Source organism: Taurulus bubalis, assembly GCF_910589615.1.
Source record: "Taurulus bubalis genome assembly, chromosome: 3".
NCBI classification, from domain to species: Eukaryota; Metazoa; Chordata; class Actinopteri; order Perciformes; family Cottidae; genus Taurulus; species Taurulus bubalis.
In genome coordinates, this window is record NC_136591.1 from 29600178 (window position 1) to 29622212 (window position 22035).

The following is a 22035-nucleotide window of genomic DNA, read 5'->3' on the forward strand; positions in this document are numbered from 1 at the left end:
GATCTTGCCCTGTGTATTGTTAATGTTATTGTCCCTTTAAGACCACATTTCTATAAACACCACTGTTACCGTCAAAGATGTTGGTTGTTTTCTCTCAACCTTCCTGTGTTTCCTTTGCCTTTACTGAATAAACTAACTTCTTGCTTGTTTGTAGTCCACCATTTTGGACTGCCAGTCTTTTAAATCACCTTTGGTAAGGATCTATTGATGTAAAAATGCTACCTACAGCACATGCTTGCATGAATGACATGTATGAACGTGTATGGATGACCGTTTGAAATAGATGAAGTCAGATGAAGAGTGCAACAGCAAAGCCCTCCCCTCTCCTCTCCTCCGCCCTAGTACCTTGGCGGCGATGGATGCGGCGGTGATGTGGGAGGAGGAGCTGTCCTCAGTGGACGCCACACCACTGTCCTTCTTCTCATCATCGTCATCCTCGCACTGCACGCCCTTGTCCTCCGTGTGGCGGCAGGGCGAACTGTTGGGCGGCGGCGAGAGGGGCGGTGGTGGCGACGGCAGGTCCTCCAGCTCGTCTGCCGCCTCCTTTACCTTCACCACTGCGTCCCGCAGGAGGTCGATGGCGTGCGGCAGCGCTGGCAGGATAAACTGGAAGCACTCCTGGAAGCGTAGAAGGACAGAGACGTGCAAGAGGGAGATAATATCAGTGACAGGGATTTGCTGTCTTGAGTCAATATTCAAATAATGGCAGCCTCAAACAATAGCAGCCAGAATGAACAAAATAAACAGAATATGAGGCCCGTAGATGTAGTGCTATTACCTGTCACATGTTACATTTACTACAATGAATATTTCCACAGTACTTATTCCATTCTATTTTCTTTTTTTTTTAATCAGAGTTGAGCTTCTTCATGGAAACTAGGCACTTTCTGTAGCTGTTTCACACAAAATGCCTTACAACCCACCAAATGTTTTCAGGTACCTTGACTTCATTAGCCCATCAGGGATAACGTATGGTACTAGCCAGAAGTTGTGTGATGTGTTTTGCTGGCTTTGCACTGATAATCACACTGTTCTGCATCTCTCTCTGTGTGCATTCTAAAAGTTAGGGAGTATCACAATAAAAGCATAACAGTATGACATTACTACGTGTGGAATAAGTGCTGTGGAAATGTAGATTATTCTGAATTTATCAAGGCAACAAGTAAACAGGGAGGATGTGTTGATTATTAACAGGAAGCTGCACCCAAGGAGCTCCAAAAACAAGAAAACATCTCCCAAAAATATGATCAATTAACTTAAATACAGGGAAAGTTAGATAGAAATGCCTTTCTCTACAGTAAATCTGTTTCAAGTGAAGAGCTTGGTCCCACTGTAGTTAAGGTTTCTGCTATAACCAGTAATACTGTTACCTACTCAGTCCTATGTGACAAATACAGTGTGTGACCCTGCTTCAAGCAGAGATTTCTTCTTCAGCCTCAGCAGATCACAGCGCCTCCTTCTGGACACATTTATAATAGCTTGAGCTCATTCCTTGCTCCCTTCATCTCCTTTCCCCTCTCCAGTGTCTCTCTGGGTGTCAGTGTGCCTGTGGGCTCCTCGGCAAGGCTAAATGCTCCATTCTCCTCACTCCCAAGACAAGAACTAATCTGTGAAATTATTTATCTTCCTGTGTATTTTAAGCATTGAGAAGATACATTATTAATCGCCCCCACGCTTTACAGTATCTACGCTGGCTGCAAACTGGCATTCTGATCAACCTCTCCCCTCCACGTCCCATTTTAAGTGTGCATATCACAGGCTGGATTAAACATGACGATGTTAACTTGATTTGACTGAATTTAAAATCCCATAGATCCACACAAGGATGCATGCATGCCAAGAATAGCATCCTCCACCACTGTTCATGAAAAATACAAAACAGAGAGCAGTGAGACTCCTCAGATTGGGAGATGAAAGAGATTGAATGGGTTACCACTAACCCGCCAGCCCTGCTGTGTAGCCGCAAGCTAACCTTTCCACCCACACCCCCGCCTTCACTCACACACACCTCCCAAACCCCACAGCACACTGTAGACTGTTTATGCCTCTTGCTGGGGTGTTAGAAGCCCACATCTGAACATTTTGGAAGATGAGGAAGCGAGTGTTGGGCTAAAGTGGGGAAGGATTGGGCAAAAGAAGGAGTGAGGATAGTGTCAAGAGCCTGCAGACATTCCTCCTCTCCCCTTTTGTGCTTTCATTGCGTGCCGGGAATTTTTTTAGGTATGTCAGGAGTGTTTTTTTTCTCTCTCTGCTCTTATTCTCTGTTTTGTCCTGGAGGAGAGTAACTGTCAAGAACACTAAAGAGCAGAATCCCTGGATATACTGCCAGCGGATGAGAAACACAAACGAGAGAGAAGGATGGAGGATGAGGGGAAGGCACTGCTGTTTTGAGAGGGGGGTTGCAGGAGATGACGAGAGAGTATGACAGACAGAGAGAAAGGGAAAGGGAGTGAGTGAGACAGGGAGGATGAAATCTCGAGATATGAAAAGCGACATAGTTGGAGAGACAGAGATTCAGTAAGAGAGCAAAAAAGAAAGTCAGACGTACATAAAAAGTAAAGAGTGAGAAAAAGAGAGTAAAAAAAGACAATAAATGGCCACTTCTGAAACAATTGTTAAGTAAAACAGGGGGACAAAATTTCTAAACCACAAAAGTTGCAAGAAACTTAACTTAAACTAACTGTGTGTATGTGTGTGTGGCACAAATGAAGCCCTTTATCTCCACTACTTTAAAATAAACAGCAACATTAGTAAATGCATAGTGTATGCAGACAGAGCAGCTAAACGGGAAATGATGGATTATGGGATAGGAGAGCAGAAAAATATATTTCTGCCACACAAAGTCATGTTTACTTCTTCCACAATTCCCTCTAACCATTGCACTTACATTGCAATTTACTGCACAAGAATATACTTCTGCAATAATGTGAAAAAACTTCATATACAACAAAGATAAAAGGGTTGTATTTAGTTGAATTAGGGATATATGGGGCTGAAAATACTCATTGCTTTGTTTAATGTGTTAATAAGCTTTATGGGTTGAGAACCTGGATGACTTCCATTTTTAAAAAAAATCTGTATCCTGTCGTTGTGGTTGTGACTGGGGGTAAGTACCTGACACATGGTGTAACGCAGTCATCACAGGGTAAATTTGCAATCAGTTCTGTGTTGTTTTTTTTTAACTAAAAAACTCAACTTTCCCATTAGACATAAATGTCATCACAGTGGGCATACATGTCTTCCACACAGGTAAATATCATCACTGCAAGTGGAAGCATCATCGCCAAAAGTTCAAATGTTTGGTGATGAAGTCATCATCACGTGAAGAAATGTAATCAAAACAAGTAGAATTAAAGCTGCAAGCAGCAATGTAAGGGCCCTCGCACATTTGTGCACGTCGTGCGTACTGGTGCCTACGAGTTAGATGTTTGTTTCCTGCATGGAATGACACTGAAAATGATGCTTTGCAAAAAGGTTTAGAGCATGGTCCCAAGAGACTTAAGTTTAAGTTTACATGTGATACATATGCCTACCAAGCTTCATACATGTAGGTCAAACTTAGAGCTGGGGCTGCTTACATTAATATTTGTAGGGGGCGCTATTGAGTCCCATGACCAATTTCAAGCGCCACACTCTTTCTTTGGTATTATTTATCAAAGGTGAGCATGTTTTCATAGACTGCAACACTAATATTTTGTTTTATTTAGCCAACATTGAAATTTCATTTGTATAACATTAAACTGCAGTTTGACCAATTTAGGTTTATAAAGGATGGCTGTATTATTTTTGCTATGAAGAAATTCAAAATGCCTTGAAGGTGCACATCAGGATTATCTCAGATAGGACTATTTCAATTTTAAACAGAAAATCTGTGTTATGAAGTTGAGAAGTGGAGTTTGAAAGATGATAGCGTTATAGGAAATGTAGGATCCAGTATTTGCAAAGCATAGCAACTAAATGTCAGAAAATCTCTTTCTCTACTGGTTCAATTGGATCATTCATTTTTGATGAAGTACCAGAACTTAATAAAAGTACAATATGAAATCACTAGAGTACCCCTTAAAAATGTATTTTTTTTCTTTGTGCATTTTCATTTAAATCCAATTTCTAAATAAACAATAATTCATGTTTTAATGAAAGCATTACTAGAACACTAAAAGTTTCCATTCAAAGTCTATAGATCAGTTGGGCAGGTCACATTGGAGATTTCAGACACCACCCCTGAGGCTAAAAATAATCTTAAAAATCATCTATAAAAAGATGAAAACTCAGATATCATTAAAATATGGACAAAATGCAAACATCCACAACACCTACAATACACAAAACGGTGATTGAATTGTTCACTATCTAAAAGCATAAGAGAAAGACTTTATCTGCAGTGTAAATTAGGCCAAAGAGACAAAACAAGCTGAAACTCTGACACAAGGCCCTTCGTCTGGCTAGCTCAACTGGACTTCACTGGTATCTTTATGACAGGAGATCATCGTAATAAAAGCCTGCAATGGGCGGCTTGTGCCGTTAACTTTAACTGGGGGTTGATGAGGGAGACACTAATATGGCAGCAGATGGGGGAGAGGTGGCGTAATTGATTAAAAGAAATACTAAAATCGATCAGGAGAAGCGGGCGCGTAACGAGACAGAGACAGATGTGCTGGTCAGCACAGCAGAGAGGGAGACAGATGGAGGGGGACACGGAGACAGCAGTGGGTGGACACACACACACACACACACACACACACACACACACACACACACACACACACACACACACACACACACACACACACACATGCACCCTGCAGCTATACCTTTGTCCAGATAGAAATGCATCAAAACACAGAAACTTACAAATGTACTATTAAACAACACACTCAAATAATCTATACTGTAGCCATCATTGATTAATCATTGACATGAATGCACACAAAGGCACAAACTCATATCCATACACACACCTTACTCATGCTGTGTACATAAACACACACACCTATAATGACTGCATGTAGATGCATTTCTGCATCATAAACAATCTGCAAGTGAGAGTCTAAAGCAAAGTTGACCTTCGCATAAAGGGTTACATTACTAGCACAATGCTAAGCTAACGCTGTCCATACAATGGGTCATAGCTGCAATAGTTGCAGCACTGACACAGATCCAAAGGTTTCTATGTATCCCTACATTTTTGGCATTTATACTTTGTACGTGTTAAACTGTTAAATATAAGTTTACTGGGATCTGAAACAGTCCCAATACCACAAAGGAGCTTTTGTGTTATCTTTCTATATGTGATGCTTTTATCCAAAGTGTCTTACAATTAGTCTCTCATTCACTCACTGATGGCAGCAGGCACCAATGCAACTCACTGGCCTGACCAGCAAGTGTTTAGTGTCTTTCTCAATGACACTTTAACGTGGGGACAGAAGTTCTAACCCCCATTTCCAAATGTGTACGAACGAGCACAGCAGGTGAATTAGTTTCTTTCTTTGCGTTTGACTAACTACACCTCACGCTATCCGCCGCTGGAGAAAGGTCATCTCTTGAGTTTCCTACCTGGGAGCCTTTCTTGCTTCCTGGTAAGTTAATGATGAGCGTCTTCCCTCGGATACCACACACAGGTCTGCAACACCGGAGAGAGTTTATATGAATACAGAGGAAGAAAAGGATATATGCCTCTACCTCCACCTTAAAGCTTTGATTCGGTGTATCCCAGTGTGCTGCACTTTATCACAGGCATGACATGAACTCATTCACCATTTTGTCTTACATTTAAATGTGAGATGGTCCCCTCTAATAAACAGAAGGGAGTCACAATGTATACAATTTATCTTTAAGACTCTACTGGAATGTCATTCAAATGTTAGGTCAGAGGGCATTTCAACTGTAGCATGTACTGCATGTTATGGTTAGTATATGTTTAATCCTGTGCACTTTGCCTTTACGAAGCTATCTGTTTGAATGAAGGATATACATTAATCAATTGAAAATGATGTCAATAATACTGTATAATAGTGTGTTTTGGTTGCGTGTCAGATGTGAGGGTGTGCGTTTCTGACCTGGAGAGCATGCCTAGTGGTGTGACGTTGAGAGACCCCATCAGCATCGCCAGAGACATCCCTGGAGCCTCGCGCTCTATCACCTCCTTAGTGGCCTGGAGAGAAGACAAATAAAGAGGAGGGTCATTAGTGGGATCATAATCTAACTAAGCATGTGACCATTTTTAAAGCATTCACTCAAAGCATTTAAAAAGTACTACGTAAATACTACTAATGTAAACTCTATAGTGTAGAGAAAGGCATTTTAACTGGAAGTATTGTCGCTGTTCCTCCTCCGAAACATTGTATTGCTGTTTATTCCTGAGAATGTAATCAAATTGCAGGATAGTTTCACATGAAGAGATGGATGTAACCATTTAATGGACAGGACTTTGGATAAAGGGATATGTAATCTGTGCTGGATTTAAACTTTAAGTTCTGATGTCTTATATAACTATAGAACAACAGAACATTATGTATTCCATTGGGTCCAGCAGCATGTTATAAAGCAATCATGCTTATAAGAGCTATTTGATTTACATATTGTATCTCTGGGTACTCATGTTGTATGGTGAAAAATACCTTTAACATTTAACACATTAAATACTCGTAAGTTCCCCCAACTTGTATTTTGACCAATGGCCTTTTATGTCATATATACCAAAAGCATGTTACAGCCAAGGCTGTATCTAGAGTGATTTGCAGTGACTACAACAATAGAGAAAAACAACAGAACACACTTGACAACAATTACAACATTACAGGAAATCAACTCTTAAGAGTAATAACGTATTAAAACATATTGGTAAGTAAAGAAGTATATCTGCAACAGTCTGGCAGATGGCCAAGAATTACTGATAATCGTCACACACTCCTACAACAACATCCTGAATGCATGTCCTGACTAAAAACACATGGACTGCCCTTCAAATATTAATTTACAATCTCTCTTGCACAATCTTATGATAGTCTGAAGGCTGGGAAATCCTTATCTGACCTGTCTCCTACCCATCTACATCCCCCATTAGCAATTAAGATGGATTCAATATGTCTGTTTCTTGGTCAGTCAGTGCAATAAAAAAGTGTAATGTTGAATTCATTGATTTCCCAGCCTAGGGGTTTATCCCAGCAAGGATACATATGGTTTCCAGGGGTGGTGGTTTTTCCAATTTCACCATCTTTGCAGGGGACATGTGCAACACATGCCTTTGTTGCACACGTGTGTGTGAGAGTGTGTATACATGTGGTACTGCAGTTGATACGGCACGTTCTTGACAGATAGATAGCAGAGAAGATAGGGCCTTCTCCTCCAGCTGTGTGTGTTGGGTGCCCTTGAGTTGAATGACACTTCAAACGCACCATTAGCGAGGGAGAGGGGAGAGGGGAGAGAAAAGACTTCAAAGAGATGAGGAGCCACTGATGAGCATCGTGGGCTTGGACTCAGGAGAGGATGGAGTTGGAGAGAATGGAGAGAGATGAGGAGAAGGGAAAGAGTGTGGGAGGGACGGAGGATGGGCACGATAGAAGCAAGACGAACGGAGAGAGAGGGGAAGGACGGCTGGATTCATACCTCATCATACAAAGCTTTTGATTGGTTGAAGAGGAAGAGAAAATTGTTTGATACAACAGGAATGCATTCAGACAAAGTATAAAAGACAGACTGTATGTTTTTGGTAATATTGTTTGTCGAATTGCAAGAAAAAAAAAATCTTAATTATATGTCTGATGTGGGTAAGAAAAGGGGGAGTACTTTGAGTGTATATGATGAAATCGAATATTCTCTGCAAGCATGCAACATCTGTGTAAAAGATGTGCATTTTTACATGAGGTGCATGCAGTTCTAATGTTTAACTGAAACAAGAGAAATGTTACTCATGGCAGAGTAAAACACCAACATATCTTCTGCTTAATGGGTCGTGGCTATCTGGATCATGGACCATGCATACTACTCATTATATGAATATTTTCTGTCACATTCATTGAATGTGCTGTAACTCCGTTACGTTATTCATTCTGGCCACATGACATCTATTGCTTCTGTCCATCCGGGGAGAGGGATCCTCCTCTGTTGCTCTCCCTCAGGTTTCTTCCCCTTTTTTTCCCTGTGAAAGGGTTTTTACTATCTTTTTGGGGGAGTTTTTCCTGATCCGATGTGAGGTCCCGGGTCAGGGATGTCATGTGTACAGATTGTAAAGCCCTCCGAGGCAAACTTGTATTTGTGATGTTGGGCTATACAAAATAAACTGAATTGAATTGAATTGAATTGCAAATGTAATAAGCAAAAATGCATAATCTCATACAATTTTGAGAGAAAATGGAGATGTGTGGTATTAATGGAGTAGAATACATCATTCCTATTAATTACTAGTAATCGTTAGTACTGAAGTATCGTAGGACAACAAACAGGCTGCTGCAAACCATTATAATGTTGAGATAAAAGTTAACTGAGCTACATTTGAGCTGGTTATGTTCCTGAAAAAAACAAAACCACCACCTCTAAAAAACAAATGTATCCATCCTCCATGTTTAAATCTTATGATATCCTATCTCACAAATAATGTAAATATGTTAAAATATGATGAACAACTGGTCTTTCTGGAAACTTCCAAGTTGCAGAATGATTCAACATTAAATTGTTAAATTGCACAGACTGACCAAGGAAATAATGATTCAATTCTGATTGGTAATGTAGATAGGGAGGACGCAAGTTAGATAAGGACTTCCAGACAGTTAAGACATGGTTTGTTAGTGGATGCAATGTAAATACAGCAACATGTAGTCCTTACCAGAACAATAATAAGCAGTTGAAAATAAAGTGACATTAATATTTTAGAATACACATAGCCCTTTGATTAGAGTAAAGACATTTTACTTCTCTCCTGCTTTCAGCTAAACAAAATAAAGTCATATGTGTCTTGTACAGCCTTCAAACACACAGTGACAGACAGAGAGATGTCCTTGTCTCCAGCATACAGGGTTGAATCAGATAGCAGGTATTATCAGTGACTACAGTTTGTACATGTCTTCTCTCTTCCAGGAAGGCTGATGCTGTCTCCCGTGATTGATGAGGACCAATGATACTGCTCAGAACCACAGCTCATCCCCTGCCAAATTGCTTGTATGTGAGTGTGTGTGTGTGTGTGTGTGTGAGGTTGGCCGAGTACATGCAGCCGAAGTATCGTAACAGAAGTGTGTGTAACACGAGGAAGAGATGAGAAAGACTAATCGTTGATCCTTACATGTATATAGAGTAGGATACTGCCTTCATGGCATAGTAGACTGTGTATATGCATGCAAGTATATGTGTGTAGGAAAGTCTTTAAACACTCTAAAACTTTGTATTTTATGTTGAAATGTAACACATTGCACTTATTCTTTATTTACTTTTAGTGCATACTGCAGCTGCCGTTACAAAGTATGTACTTTTGAATGCAGTATTCGATTGGGACATACTACTACTTCCTCATAACATTGCACCTTAAACTTTGACCCTCTTGCTCATATATATCTTGTGATTGGGGGTCAGAACAGCAAGGAAAATCATGTTGGCTACCACACTGCAAAATTCGACCGAATGCAGTCGGACATCCCGGTATTTTTGTCATACTGCATTTGACAAACTACGTCATGGGACATACTAAGTCCTTTTCTGGCATAGTAAGTATGGTAGTATGGGTATTGAAATCTGAAATATTTAGTTCCAACACGGATTCCAAGTGTAAAATAATGTGTGTCAGAACAATAAAGAATTAGGAAACCCGACATTGTGTGTGTAGACCTCCTCTTCTGTAGTTCACTTATTATGCGATCACCAGACACCTGACACACATTATTTTGAATTGCTTGCTACATGATCCCATATCTTTTTCAAAAAAGTGAATCAATAAGGATCTAACATCTGCCTCTTTATTTCCCATGTGGCCATGGGGCTGATTACACTGTGTTAATCAGTGGTGCAACACATGTGTGTAATCAGCAAAAACAGGCTGAGGTTCTCTGAGTGAAGTAACAGGAGGGATCTCACGTTCAACTGCCTTTTCCTCTAAGACACATATCAGCAGTATCAGCAGTATACAGTATCATCATAGCTCTATTGCAGTTGTATAAAATTCCTTCCCGACCTTTGACCTCTTACCAAACCATATTTCACCATATTTTCACCCAAGTTGTCCTTCTGATTCTTATGTAACATGTTTCTGGCTGTATTTTTAATACAACTGTCAAGCTTAATTATACAATTAACATCCTTTTGAAATACTGCAAACAATAAAACGCAAAATAATGTCATTCATGCTCGCTGTCAGAAAACCCACCTCTGGTGTGACGTCTCTCGGAGCGAAGCCGGTGCCTCCGGTAGTTAGGATGAGGTTAAGTTCCTTTTCATCGCACCAATCCACCAGAGTCTCCTGTTCACACACACGATTAATTGTAATTCAGTAAATCTTCATTATGGATAAAACAACAGAAAAACAGATACAGTACATAAGCAGACAGGTACCTTGATTTCGTCTAGCTCATCTGGCACTATCTTGTAGGCCGTGATCATACCCCCCAACCTGAGAAATGTAAGAAAGCCATTAGATTACAGATACAGTTATTAATGTATTGGATACTTTATTGATCTCTGCAAGAAAATCCTCTATTGTCTTGCTACAGGGAGGTTAAAAAGGTCAGCTCGGGAACTATGGACCTTGTTAGAGGTCAGTGTTTTCTTTAAACAGAAGTGGAGAGCTTAAACTCAGCATGACCAGTTTAAGGAAAGTTTCTTCTGTCCATATGCACTGTCCTGCTGCCATATCCAAGTGGATCAGCAGGTTAAGTAACAGTCCTGGGATATTGTGGGCTCACCTCTATAGTTCTCACAGTAGCAAAGCAGGAAATACCCCTTTACAAAAGAACTACATGCACCCCAAAAACTTGCAAATGCGGTGTTTGTTTGCCTGTTCTTCAGTTCCTGACAGAAAACAAGACTTTAAATGATGACAAAGAAGCGATGACAGTCGAGTGAAACAGGAACGAGAGAGAGACATAGGAATATAACAGCAAGTAAGGAGGAGAGGGAGAATGCCCTTGAACATCCCCTCCTGAAAGGATTTTCCACAGGACGGCCTACTGAAGAGGGAGCTCTGACAAGGACAGAGCAGCAGCTGCTGCGGCTGCTGCTGAACAGCGATCCAGAGCGACCTCCTGTGGCCAAATTGTGAACGACACCCCAAAAAGAACAACCCCAGGCTCAAGGTGAAGGCTCTGCACAGACACCCCTTATGTAACCCTTTTCTTTTTTTAAAGAGCGCTATTTTTGGGAGACTACTGCACCATGTTTCCCCTTCGCGTCAGCCACTTAAACGACATGAGGCCCTCCCTCAGACAAATACCCAATGAACTCTGCGAACATTAAAGCATCTGCCTTTATCCACACGCAAACTCCTACACCCCGGAAGCATCATTCACCAAAATCCATCGGCTCTGCTGGGCTTTCAAACAGCAAGGGAGACACGCTAAGCAAGAAGAAGCCAAAATACTGCAGCGAGCATGCATGCAGGTTCTGACAACAGAGGCAGAGAAGTCTGAGAGAATCATTTAAGACGTACTTTTTCATGAAACACTGCACATGCAGGGCTTCTTAGAGCATCCAATAACTTGTGCACCCACACACAACACACACACACACACACACACACACACACACACACACACACACACACACACACACACACACACACACTCCTCCTGCTGACACGTGATGGCACGAGTGATTTACTTCTCTTGATGTGCTTTGGGGATGGTGTTGGTGGTGGGTGAGTGGGGTGGGGGCATGTGTGTGATTGTGTTCATGCATGTGCATTTGTCTGTTTATGAGTTTGTGTGTGTGTCTGTGTTACACCTCGGGAGAGTAAAGGAGCTGTCAGGACAAATCACCTCTCTCTCTCCTGGGGTTTTCATGCCTCTCTGTTTCAGCCCAAATGAAAATATGCTCAACACAAATAACTAGGGTTCCTTCCCACCGTTTCCTAGGCAACCCCTCCTGCCCGAAGCCTCTAGTTGCTGTGTTGTTCATCGTGAGCGTGTGAGAGTTTGTGTGCCGGTGTATGTTTTTTGTTGTTGTCACTATCGGGGATGCCATTTCTGTGCGAAGGCAGCAATATGTTGTTGACTGGACATTTTTGAGTCTGCGGCATGTTCATGAAATATCTTTGAGGCATTACATGATTTGTGTAGTCATGTGTGCGTGTCATGTCAATAAACACAACATGTACTACAGACATGTGGGCATGCATGCTTAAAAAGTGTATAACATCTGCAGTATATGGGAAAGTGGGCAGTATTATTGTGGATGTATTTGAATAGCAAACAATATAAGTGTTTGTGTGTACTGCATTGTATCGCAATGTGTACACTATAGCCACCACATGCAATGTGCACACAGTGATGTACTGTATACATGTGTGCTTGGGATGTGTGTATTCAATTCTATGTGTATGTAGGTGCGTCAGTGTAAGGGTATATAGATGTGTGTATACAGCATGTATCACTGTAGGTATACTGTATGTATTGGGTGTGTTTTCTTGTGTATGTATGTACATGTGTACAGTATTATACAGCGAAGTGATACTGTATTTAGCGTACTCTCGTTTATGTAAACAGGTTGGACAAATTAATAGAAACACCTGTCAATGTAACACAATACAGTTAATTAGCAGCTCAAACTACAGCCTCCAAAATAACATTTGAATCAACGCCTCTCTAATAACTTTTTAACCTCCATGAAAATAGGATCTCCATTAGCCACTGCCAAGGCAGCAGCTGTTCTACCTGAGGTCCACACAAGTAAACATTGCATCATCATTTAAAACAAATATGTGAAATCAATCAGAGCGTTGTCAGCAGAATAGGAATGTAATTGTAATTTTACTACAGAGCTAGCTCGCTCTAAAAAAAATAGCTAAAGAGAGTTGGCATACCATATGGACAGTGTGGGTTTTTTACCATTACAGTTTCCTCCGGGTTCTCCGGCTTCCTCCCACAGTCCAAAGACATGCAGCTCAGGTTAATTGGACTCCAACTTTCCCGTAGGGGTGAATGTGAACGCTCTATATGTGCTCTGTGATAAACTGGCGACCTGTCCAGGTGAACCCTGCCTTCGGCCAATGTCAGCTGGGATCGGCTCCAGCCTCCCCACGCCCCTAAATAGAATACGTTCAATTGCAGCTGTTGCACGTCATCATCTGAATGTACATGCATGCACACATCTGTACGTGTGTACATGCATGCATATACAGTTATGTGAATAGGTATTCATACATATGAGTATGTGCATAAATGTGTGTTTCAGCATGACTGGCTTCTTTGCAGATAGTGTTTAGCTGTATTTTGGTGGATGTGCTCTGAATTTAGGGAAGCCTATTAGAGGGGAAAGGGCCTGCAACATTTTAATCTCCAACACCCATCTATGTCTCTTTCTACTGCAGGGGGTTACGACATATAAAGCTCTTCCTCAAACTGCAGGCCGGAGGTAGTCAGCCTGGAATAAAGGCTTTTTGCTCGAGGTGTGGACAAATCCTGATGCGGGCAGAGGAAGGAATGGAAGATGGGGAGTTTGAGGGGGGAGAGCATGGCAGTAGTTTTGGTCTGAAAGCCTGGACGCCTTGGCCAAATCTTTCTATGAATAAAAGACGAGCATCGAGAGGAGGATAAAGAGAGAAAGACGGGATGAGAGAGAAAGAGAGGCATGGAGTGAAAAGAGTGAGAAACGGGAGGGATAGACTGTCAGGGGCACACTTAACAAAAGAGAGGAAAAGTATGCGTGTATCTGTGCGCATGTTTGAGCCAGCTGCAAATCTCTGTGGTTGTGGGACACTTCCAAGATAAGACCCATCTGCCAGGGTGATTTCATTAATAATACAAGCTCTTTGTACAGGGCACTCAATCTCACTCTCTCTTTCTTTCTCCTGCTTTCTTACATACACACTCTGCCCAGGGAGGAGAGGATCTCCACACTCCCAGTAGTAGCATTGCAGCCGAGTTGTTAGTTCGTCTATATGTAGGAAAGCTCTCAAGGGGTCACCTCTCAACATGTTAGCTGATAGAGAGAAGGATGGTGGAGGAGGAAGAGGAAGAGGAGGAGGAGGAGGAGGAGGAGTGGACTAGCCCACCTCTTCAAACCCCTACCGTGATGAGAGCTCTGAGTGCTCAGCAAGGGGTTCCACTCTCATGACTCCACTCACAGCCACTAAACAACATGCACACTGCACACACACACACACACACACACACACACACACACACACACACACACACACACACACACACACACACACACACACACACACGCTACAATACAATATTCTGCAGACCACTCCACCCCACAAGCGTTCTCTTTATTTACAGAATAAATGTCATCTTGGTTTAGATCTGCCATTGCTGACATACTCTCTCCCATTTCATTTTCTTTTTCTAAACCATTGTGGCTACTCCACATATCAAACTGACTTCATATAGCTATTTAAACAACAAAGTTAACATCTGTGGCGGAACAAGCACTGCTTGTATGTGTGTTTCAATTAAACTACACCTTTGCCCAGGTGTGCAGGTGGAGCATCAGATTCATTGAGACTTTACTGAGTCACATATTGATCATAAAAATGTTTGCGATAACGAAGTTGTGAAAATGTATCATGCTTGTTGTGATGTTTATTGGCACTTGATCTCTAGCAGTACAGGTTTATCAGTGTGTATGTGTGTGTGTGTGTGTGTGTGTGTGTGTGTGTGTGTGTGTGTGTGTGTGTGTGTGTGTGTGTGTCTCATGTCAGTGAAATTGTCACCCATCTGATTGACTCTTGGCTATTCTTAGTCGTGACAATTTGTAAAATTGACAAAGGTTGTTACAACACAAGTCGCTGAAGGGCGGAGACGCAGAGTTGGCTCAGCAGGAAAACTCACTTCAGCATACAAACATAAACACCTGCACACACACACACAAACGCACGCACACGCACACACACACACGACTTGCCAAGATGTATGAAACCTAAACAAAAGATGCATACAAAAACTAACACAAACATAGGGATACCCACATGTACACACACATCCACCCCTTCCTCATTTGTGTGTCCTTGAGTCTGAGTATCATTTGTTTCACCCCCATCTGCGACTCTCTCTCTCTCTTTTTGCCACATATCATTTTTCTCTCCACCTGACACACCTCTGGATACTCCTGAATGCCAAACTGGGCAGACTGATTGATTGCATGTGCCAACGTGTGTGTGTGTGTGTGTGTGTGTGTGTGTGTGTGTGTGTGTGTGTGTGTGTGTGTGTGTGTGTGTGCCTGTGATTATAGTTTATGTTATGTGTCCTGCTGTGGCCCCATACTCCCTCCCGTTCCTCCCTCCCTCCCTCCCCCCGCTCTCTCTCTCTCTATCTCTCTGTCGATGTATCTCTGTCACAGCAGGGTGGCACATTGAGGGCACAGCGTTCCGGCTGGTCAACCTGATGGAGCCGCTGACTCGTGGTGTGGCGTGGATCAACATGGCATGGAGGATCTCAGGCCAGAGGAGGTCAGCCAGAGCCCGTCCGCATCGGCTACCATCACCGCAACAGCAGAGCAGACATGGACACTTACACTGCCTCCCTGTCTGAATGTCCAATTCAAGTGTTTAACAGCAGCCTGTTTAATCCAAGATCAACTCTCTTTGTGAACTTGTGTACAACAAATTCATCCAAAGTGCCTTCCAGAGCCTTTAACTCTGCATCCACACTGAGCTATAACAGCAACTATCACTGGAAGTCCATTCATTTCCCAAAGATAAGACCCTTGCCAACAAGTATTGCATCAATAAACTTGCCAAACCAAATAAGGCGGCCGGTCGCAACATTGCTGATAAGTTGATTTTAGCCAAAGGAAACAACAAGAGGTCTCTATAACTAGCATAGTGGAATCCAAAGCCCTTTAGGATGCCACCAGTTCTTATTTTTCTTCTATGCCACCCTGTCCCTTCAAAATGACGTTCACATACAATTAAACTGCATTCTTAAATATGTTTTGAGAGAAACATATTCTCTCCCAGATTACCGTCGCAGTTTTAAACACTGGACTAATATTGTAAATTGATACAAAACTAAATGCAACACAATTACTTGGTTATGTTTAGGAAACAATACTACTTGGTTAGGTAAAATAAGATGATACGTCAACATAATATAAATAAATAATAATATAAATGAATACATAAATATGTTTCCCTCGAAACATAACTGACTGACAATGCACTGACAACGTATTTTCTCAGAGACATTTTAGCTGCACGACAACATACTGACATAGACCACATCCGAGTGTTTTTTTTTTTTACGTTGTGAGTGATACTACCGTCTAAGATTTACTCAAACAAGAATATTTTTGTTTAAAAATACCCCCAATAAAATACTGCTTCCGTGTCTACGAGTCTTTTGTTGCATTCTTGCTAGTAAAAGTATTTTACTCTTGTAAAACACCTTTAGTACGAGAGCGTCTAAAGACTGGGGCTCCTAGGGTGTACAAAGTGAAGGACTTTGACGCCAAAGTAAATTCATCATGTCTCGTGCTTCCAGTCAGCATTTACTTTTTTAATACTGAACCAAGATCAAGTGCTTTAAGTTTCCTAAACATTAACATTACATATGAATATGTTTCCTGACTCTTTTGAGACTTTGCAGGTACTTGCATTAAACACGTTCAATATCCTGGATTCACAAGCACAACTACATGTGTGTAATAAAAACACTATAACAATGTTTCTCACAAGCTTAACAAATTACTTTGAATCAATGCTGGTCTGTTGTGATTCTTACAGCTATTACTGCACACAACCTTATAAAATACACAACTGTAAAAACCCCACAAGACACACAAGGATTAAAGCACATGCATGTATGCACGGACACACGGAAAAACCCAATACAAGAAAACTCCAAATCTTCCCTGGAGCATACTGTACAAATAAGCATGCAGTGGGTAATCACTCTCTGGGCTCTGTCTAGCGTGACGCACATGACATGGCACAAGCCTCCTCACACTCCCTCTCTGTGTCACGCAGACTTGACACATACATATTACACATCAGCCTCAAAATAAACATACCGTAATGGACATGACAAGCATGGATCCGTCCAGGGTCCCAGAGCGGGGAAACTGGTGACACTTCAGTGATATTGACTGGTGTGATATTGTGACAGAGGAGCAGGGGAGCTACAGCAAATCAATGGCTGCATGGAGAATGACGAGCTTGTCTGGAGCAGCATGTCTGAGGTTGCATGTTGAGGGTCGCAGTTCATAGCGTTCGAGTTACAGGCTGAAGTGTCATTTTGATAAGCAACGTGCAAATCTGACATAAAACATTACCTAATTTTTTTCTGTTGTGGGCTGCTATGGTTGAAATATTCAATAGAAGCAGGCGACCAGATTATATGGACATTATACTTTTGGTCATGTGTCTTTTTACATTGTGGGATGCGATGTGTAATAAGTGATTTAGTGAGTAGCTTGCCCATTGTTATTACCTTCACACTCTCATGAAATTGTTTACTTTGCTTTAAAGTTAAATAATTTACAGAAGTGACGCTCATTGTCACTTCTTTGTTTATGTATGATGGGAGCTGGCAGAAAAGTGAACCGTGCACAAGTGTTGGGGTTTTCGAGATCGGTCTCTTTTTTTCGAGACCATTTTTCGAAGGTCTCATCGCTGAATCGGTCTCTTTTTTACTCGGTCTCCAACAAAGAGGACTCTGGATTTTATTCCAAGGTCGGTCAAGACCACAACTGCGGGGATATCACTAAATTGCCTGTGCATCGTCTAAGTTTATTGTTAACATCATTACTGTGATTGCTTGTAGAAAACAAACGAAAATTCCCACACACAAAATGTACCTCCGATTACTTTATCAAGACATTTCTCATGCACACTTATCTATACACACATATAGATCATATATGGCAATAAAAGAGGTGATGAAGAGTTATCTCCATTTGTTTTCTCTGAGTGTTTTATGTAATATGGATCTCAATTTCAGGGGTGCCTATGATTAGTGTCGGACTCGCAGTGGTCTAGTTTTGGTCTTGACTTGGTCTCAATCCCTCAAAGTCTTGGTCTTGTATCGGTATCGATGCATTCTGGTCTTGGTTACATCTTGGTCTGGGTTTAGGTTTTCTTGACAACAACACTGCCGTGCACCTTTTAAAGCTTCTGAAAAGGTGCAAAAATGTTTTAATGCATTTAGCACAAGTCCTTTTTCAGTATTTTAGTTTGTTTGGACAAGTTTAGTTGTGATGGAGATTATTGTTTTCCTGCGTGTCACCGATCACATCCCTGTTAATGGAAACAGGTATTGATTTCACCTCCTTTAGGTCCTTTGAGCAAATAATGACTTCCTCCAGTTACCGAGAGTCATCCTTAAACAGAAGAGTGCTGCAGCTCGCTTGTTTTTTGTTGCCATACATGCTGGAAATTTCTCTCCATAGGGCGACACCGAGCCCTGGCATGTTGTGTTGAAGAGATATTTTTAGTTTCACATAAAGAAGACAGCTTGCACACACGGGAGCAAACACCCGCAGAGAGCCTGTTTTAAGTGTCGTGGATTTAAGGTTAGTTAGAGGACTCTTGAATAAATGATTGTGTGTAGGAAGGTGTTGCCTGATGTTTTCTTTCATCATTTCTGTAGGTTGAGTTGTAATGAAAAGGCTAATACTCACAGGGAGGGATCATGGATGAGATCTTTGAGGTTGACGCCACTGCGATCCTCTGCAAGGTTCCGAAAACAGCTGTCACTCACTGGATAGACGAAGGGAAACACAAGAAAGGAAAATGAGCACAAGATCTGATAAACAATATAAAATGAAATGCAAGGGCTTTAGCACAAGTCTATAATTTACCGTTGGGGCAACGATTTGCTGCAAATGACTCTTTCTTATAACTGTGACTAAGTACAAGAAAAAAGGTTTCATACTATCCAAAAACTCAAACACTTTTCTTCCAAATAATTCTTTACTCTCATGCCAGCTAACTCACTCTTTTGAAAAATCGAGAATTGCTGTTCTCTAGTTTTCTAAACTGTGTAATGGATGGCCGTGTGTGATTTCTCAAGGTGGGCGACTGAACGGATCATCAGATGAAGAAAATGACGAAACACACCAAAACGATCTTTCTTCTTGATGAGATGATGAAAACTAGATAAAAAAAACATCCAAGGCGTTCCTATCGCTCACATCTCTGAATAATTCGGGCCTGTTTCTGTATTCATTCTCACATTTTGATCCACATTTCACGCATAGTGAAAATAATCTGTATCCTGGATTTACAGAACAGAGCTCATTCACTGTGTCTAAATTAAGGAGGATAGGATGTTCTCATTTGTTGCGGCCCCACTTGTCAGTTTTGACTGAAATAAGGCAGGTGAACCTGACTGTATATAAAAATGTGCTACATGATTGTCTGCATCATGTAGCAAATCAAATATCGCCACAATGTGAATGAAGCACTGACATCACCTTCACCCGGCACACTGTTTGAGCACACTGAGCCTACGTGAAGCCACACCTTCATCGTCTCCAACCTCTTAAAAGCACGGCAGCCCCTCGACTGCAGAGCAGGTGCGAGCCACATGAGTCATCCTGGTGATCACAGACGGATAGAGTGAGACAGGGATAAAGGACGAAGACATGGGGAGAGGAAAATGGGAAAAGAAATAACAAAGTGCGAGGAGACAGAAAGAGAGAGACGAGGAGGATGAAGAGAGGGACAAGGTGTTTTGTGATCTGACAGGGCCAAACGTGAACGGACACGCTCATGTCTTAAAATAGATTCAAAACAAAGCACTGGAGGGGGCGACGATGGTGGTGGTGGTTGTGGTGCAGTGGATTTAATTAAAAAAACCTGACGTGCTAGTTGTAGACAAGACTGGAAATGTCATGATGTTACTCCAATGAAGTGCCATGATCCATGAACGAGAGGAGGGGCGGAGGGATGGGGTGAGTGGATGGTTGAAGCAAGAATGGTGTAAAAAATGGAAGTGGTATGGAAAGGTGAGGGGGTGGGGTGAAGGAAAGGAATAAAGGAATGCAACAGAGCTGGAGGGATGCAAGTGAATGATGTTGGTGTGGAAAATGGGAGATTGAGGTGGAAAAGAGTGGATGAAAAGGATGGAGGGAATTTCTTTCTGTTTAAAAGAGGGGAAGGATGATGAGGAGAAAAACAGTGGTGATGGGGCAGCACTGTGGAGACAGAGGTAAACAGAGGGTGCAGGACATTGCTCTGGGCTCTGGCAAATAAATGGGAGAGTGCTGACATTTGCACACCGAGCCAGCTCAGAAGGAGAGAAAGAGAGGGAGAAACAAGAGAGACAGAAAGGCTGCGGGAAAAGGGGGGGGGGGGGCAGCGAGAGCAAGCCCATGGAATACACACCACCCTGGCTTTAGAGGGGCACTGCTGCATAAGTGCATGTGCGTGTGTGTGTGTGTGTGTATATGTGTGTGAAGAAGGAACTTCCTTCAAGACTGCAGTATTCCTTACACACACACTTACGCACAGACACACACACACACACACACACACTGACACACACACACGCACAACCTCCCCCCCCCCCCCCCACACACACACACAGAACCCTCCCCAGTCTTTCTCTCCCAGCTACCCCTTGATCTAAAAATAGCCGTTCCACTCTCCTACAAGAGGCAGCAACCATTCTGAACCAATCAACACGCTCTGTCAAAGGCATCGGTACCCACCACCCCTCTTTATGTGTGTGTGTGTGTGTGTGTGTGTGTGTGTGTGTGTGTGTGTGTGTGTGTGTGTGTGTGTGTGTGTGTGTGCACGTGTGTGTGCAACAAGGGGAATTCCTGAGTGAAGGTAATACAACTGCCCCTCCCTGCTGCACTGGTTAGTAGAAATGATAGGAAAGCGATCCCTTCTACAAAATAATAGCAGGGAAAAGAGTCAGAAAGCAAAGAGGGAGAAAAACGGGGGAAACACAAAAAAGGAGAAGAGGAGTGAGAGTGGAAGAGAAGGAAATCTGGCTACAGTTGAAACGGGCTTCAAAGGAATATTAATGTGATCCTGTGCAAGAGCTGAAGACAGAGGAAGAGGGAGGGAGGATGGAGGAAGAGGAGTAAGAGGGGAGGAAAAAAAGGTGCGCTAGAATTTGTGGCGCTCACTCCCTCCCACTTCCCGAGCTCCGCCTATACACCTTTCTCCAGGTAATTCTGCAGCTCTGCTTTCACCGCCTGCCCCTAAACATCTCCAGTGTCCGTCCTAAAACCTGCATGTAGGAAGAACCGCAGACATTCACTTAGCTTTGTTTTCAACCGACCGACAAGTTCAGAATCACAGCACTATACATAGTCCTGTGTCACGGCCAAACTGAAGACGCACTGCACTGACCCCTTCCCATCCCAGAGGATGCTGTTCAAGCCATTGCAATCAATTTCATATCTGATATTCATGATATTGAGTGCGACCAAAGACTGCAAGCTGCACACTTTGCTTCAATATGCCTTAATTTGTTTCTGAGGAGTTTTGTTCTGTTTTTGTCGATTTACTTCTTTTTTTTATCAGCTTTTATTTGTGTGTGCCAATTAAGATTACAGGATGTGGCTAAACAACTCAGAAACTGCACTGATTATAACTAGGCTATATTATTCTATACTTTACTGAGACAGAGTATATTAATGTCTTACACCACACTGTATTTATCTTTTAATGGGCATCTCTGTAATTGTAATATGTTTTCCAACTTAAAATCTGTTTTCTGGTGCCCATGTCTGTATTGACTCTTATCATTTCATATTCGCCTTCACCTGTGAGCACGCTTGAGTGCAGGAGCCTGGATGTCCCCCAGGCTACAGCAGTGGGAGGAGAGCAGGAGGCCTGTGCTTCAGAAGCATTAAGCAGGGCAACAGCACTCACACATGGGATCTAGACGTGCACATCCAAACACAAACACTTGCGTACGCCCTTAAAAGGGTTAA

The 22035-nt window shown here is 42.1% G+C and overlaps 1 protein-coding gene across 4 annotated transcripts in view; it reads right to left on the reverse strand.

The window, feature by feature from the left end:
- Positions 1-22035, reverse strand: part of gphnb (gephyrin b) — a gene marked incomplete at both ends in the record, with an annotated part of 92178 nt that overhangs the window by 46789 nt on the left and 23354 nt on the right. For 2 of the 4 annotated variants that reach the window (XM_079214801.1, XM_079214800.1), the window contains 6 exons: positions 346-618; positions 5554-5620; positions 6057-6151; positions 10349-10441; positions 10534-10591; positions 18763-18841. In XM_079214801.1, the coding sequence (XP_079070927.1) occupies positions 346-618; positions 5554-5620; positions 6057-6151; positions 10349-10441; positions 10534-10591; positions 18763-18841 (665 nt within the window). Of the gene's footprint in view, positions 1-231; positions 619-5553; positions 5621-6056; positions 6185-10348; positions 10442-10533; positions 10592-18762; positions 18842-22035 lie in introns of all 4 variants that reach the window. The other 2 variants (XM_079214798.1, XM_079214799.1) reach the window with 2 other exon arrangements.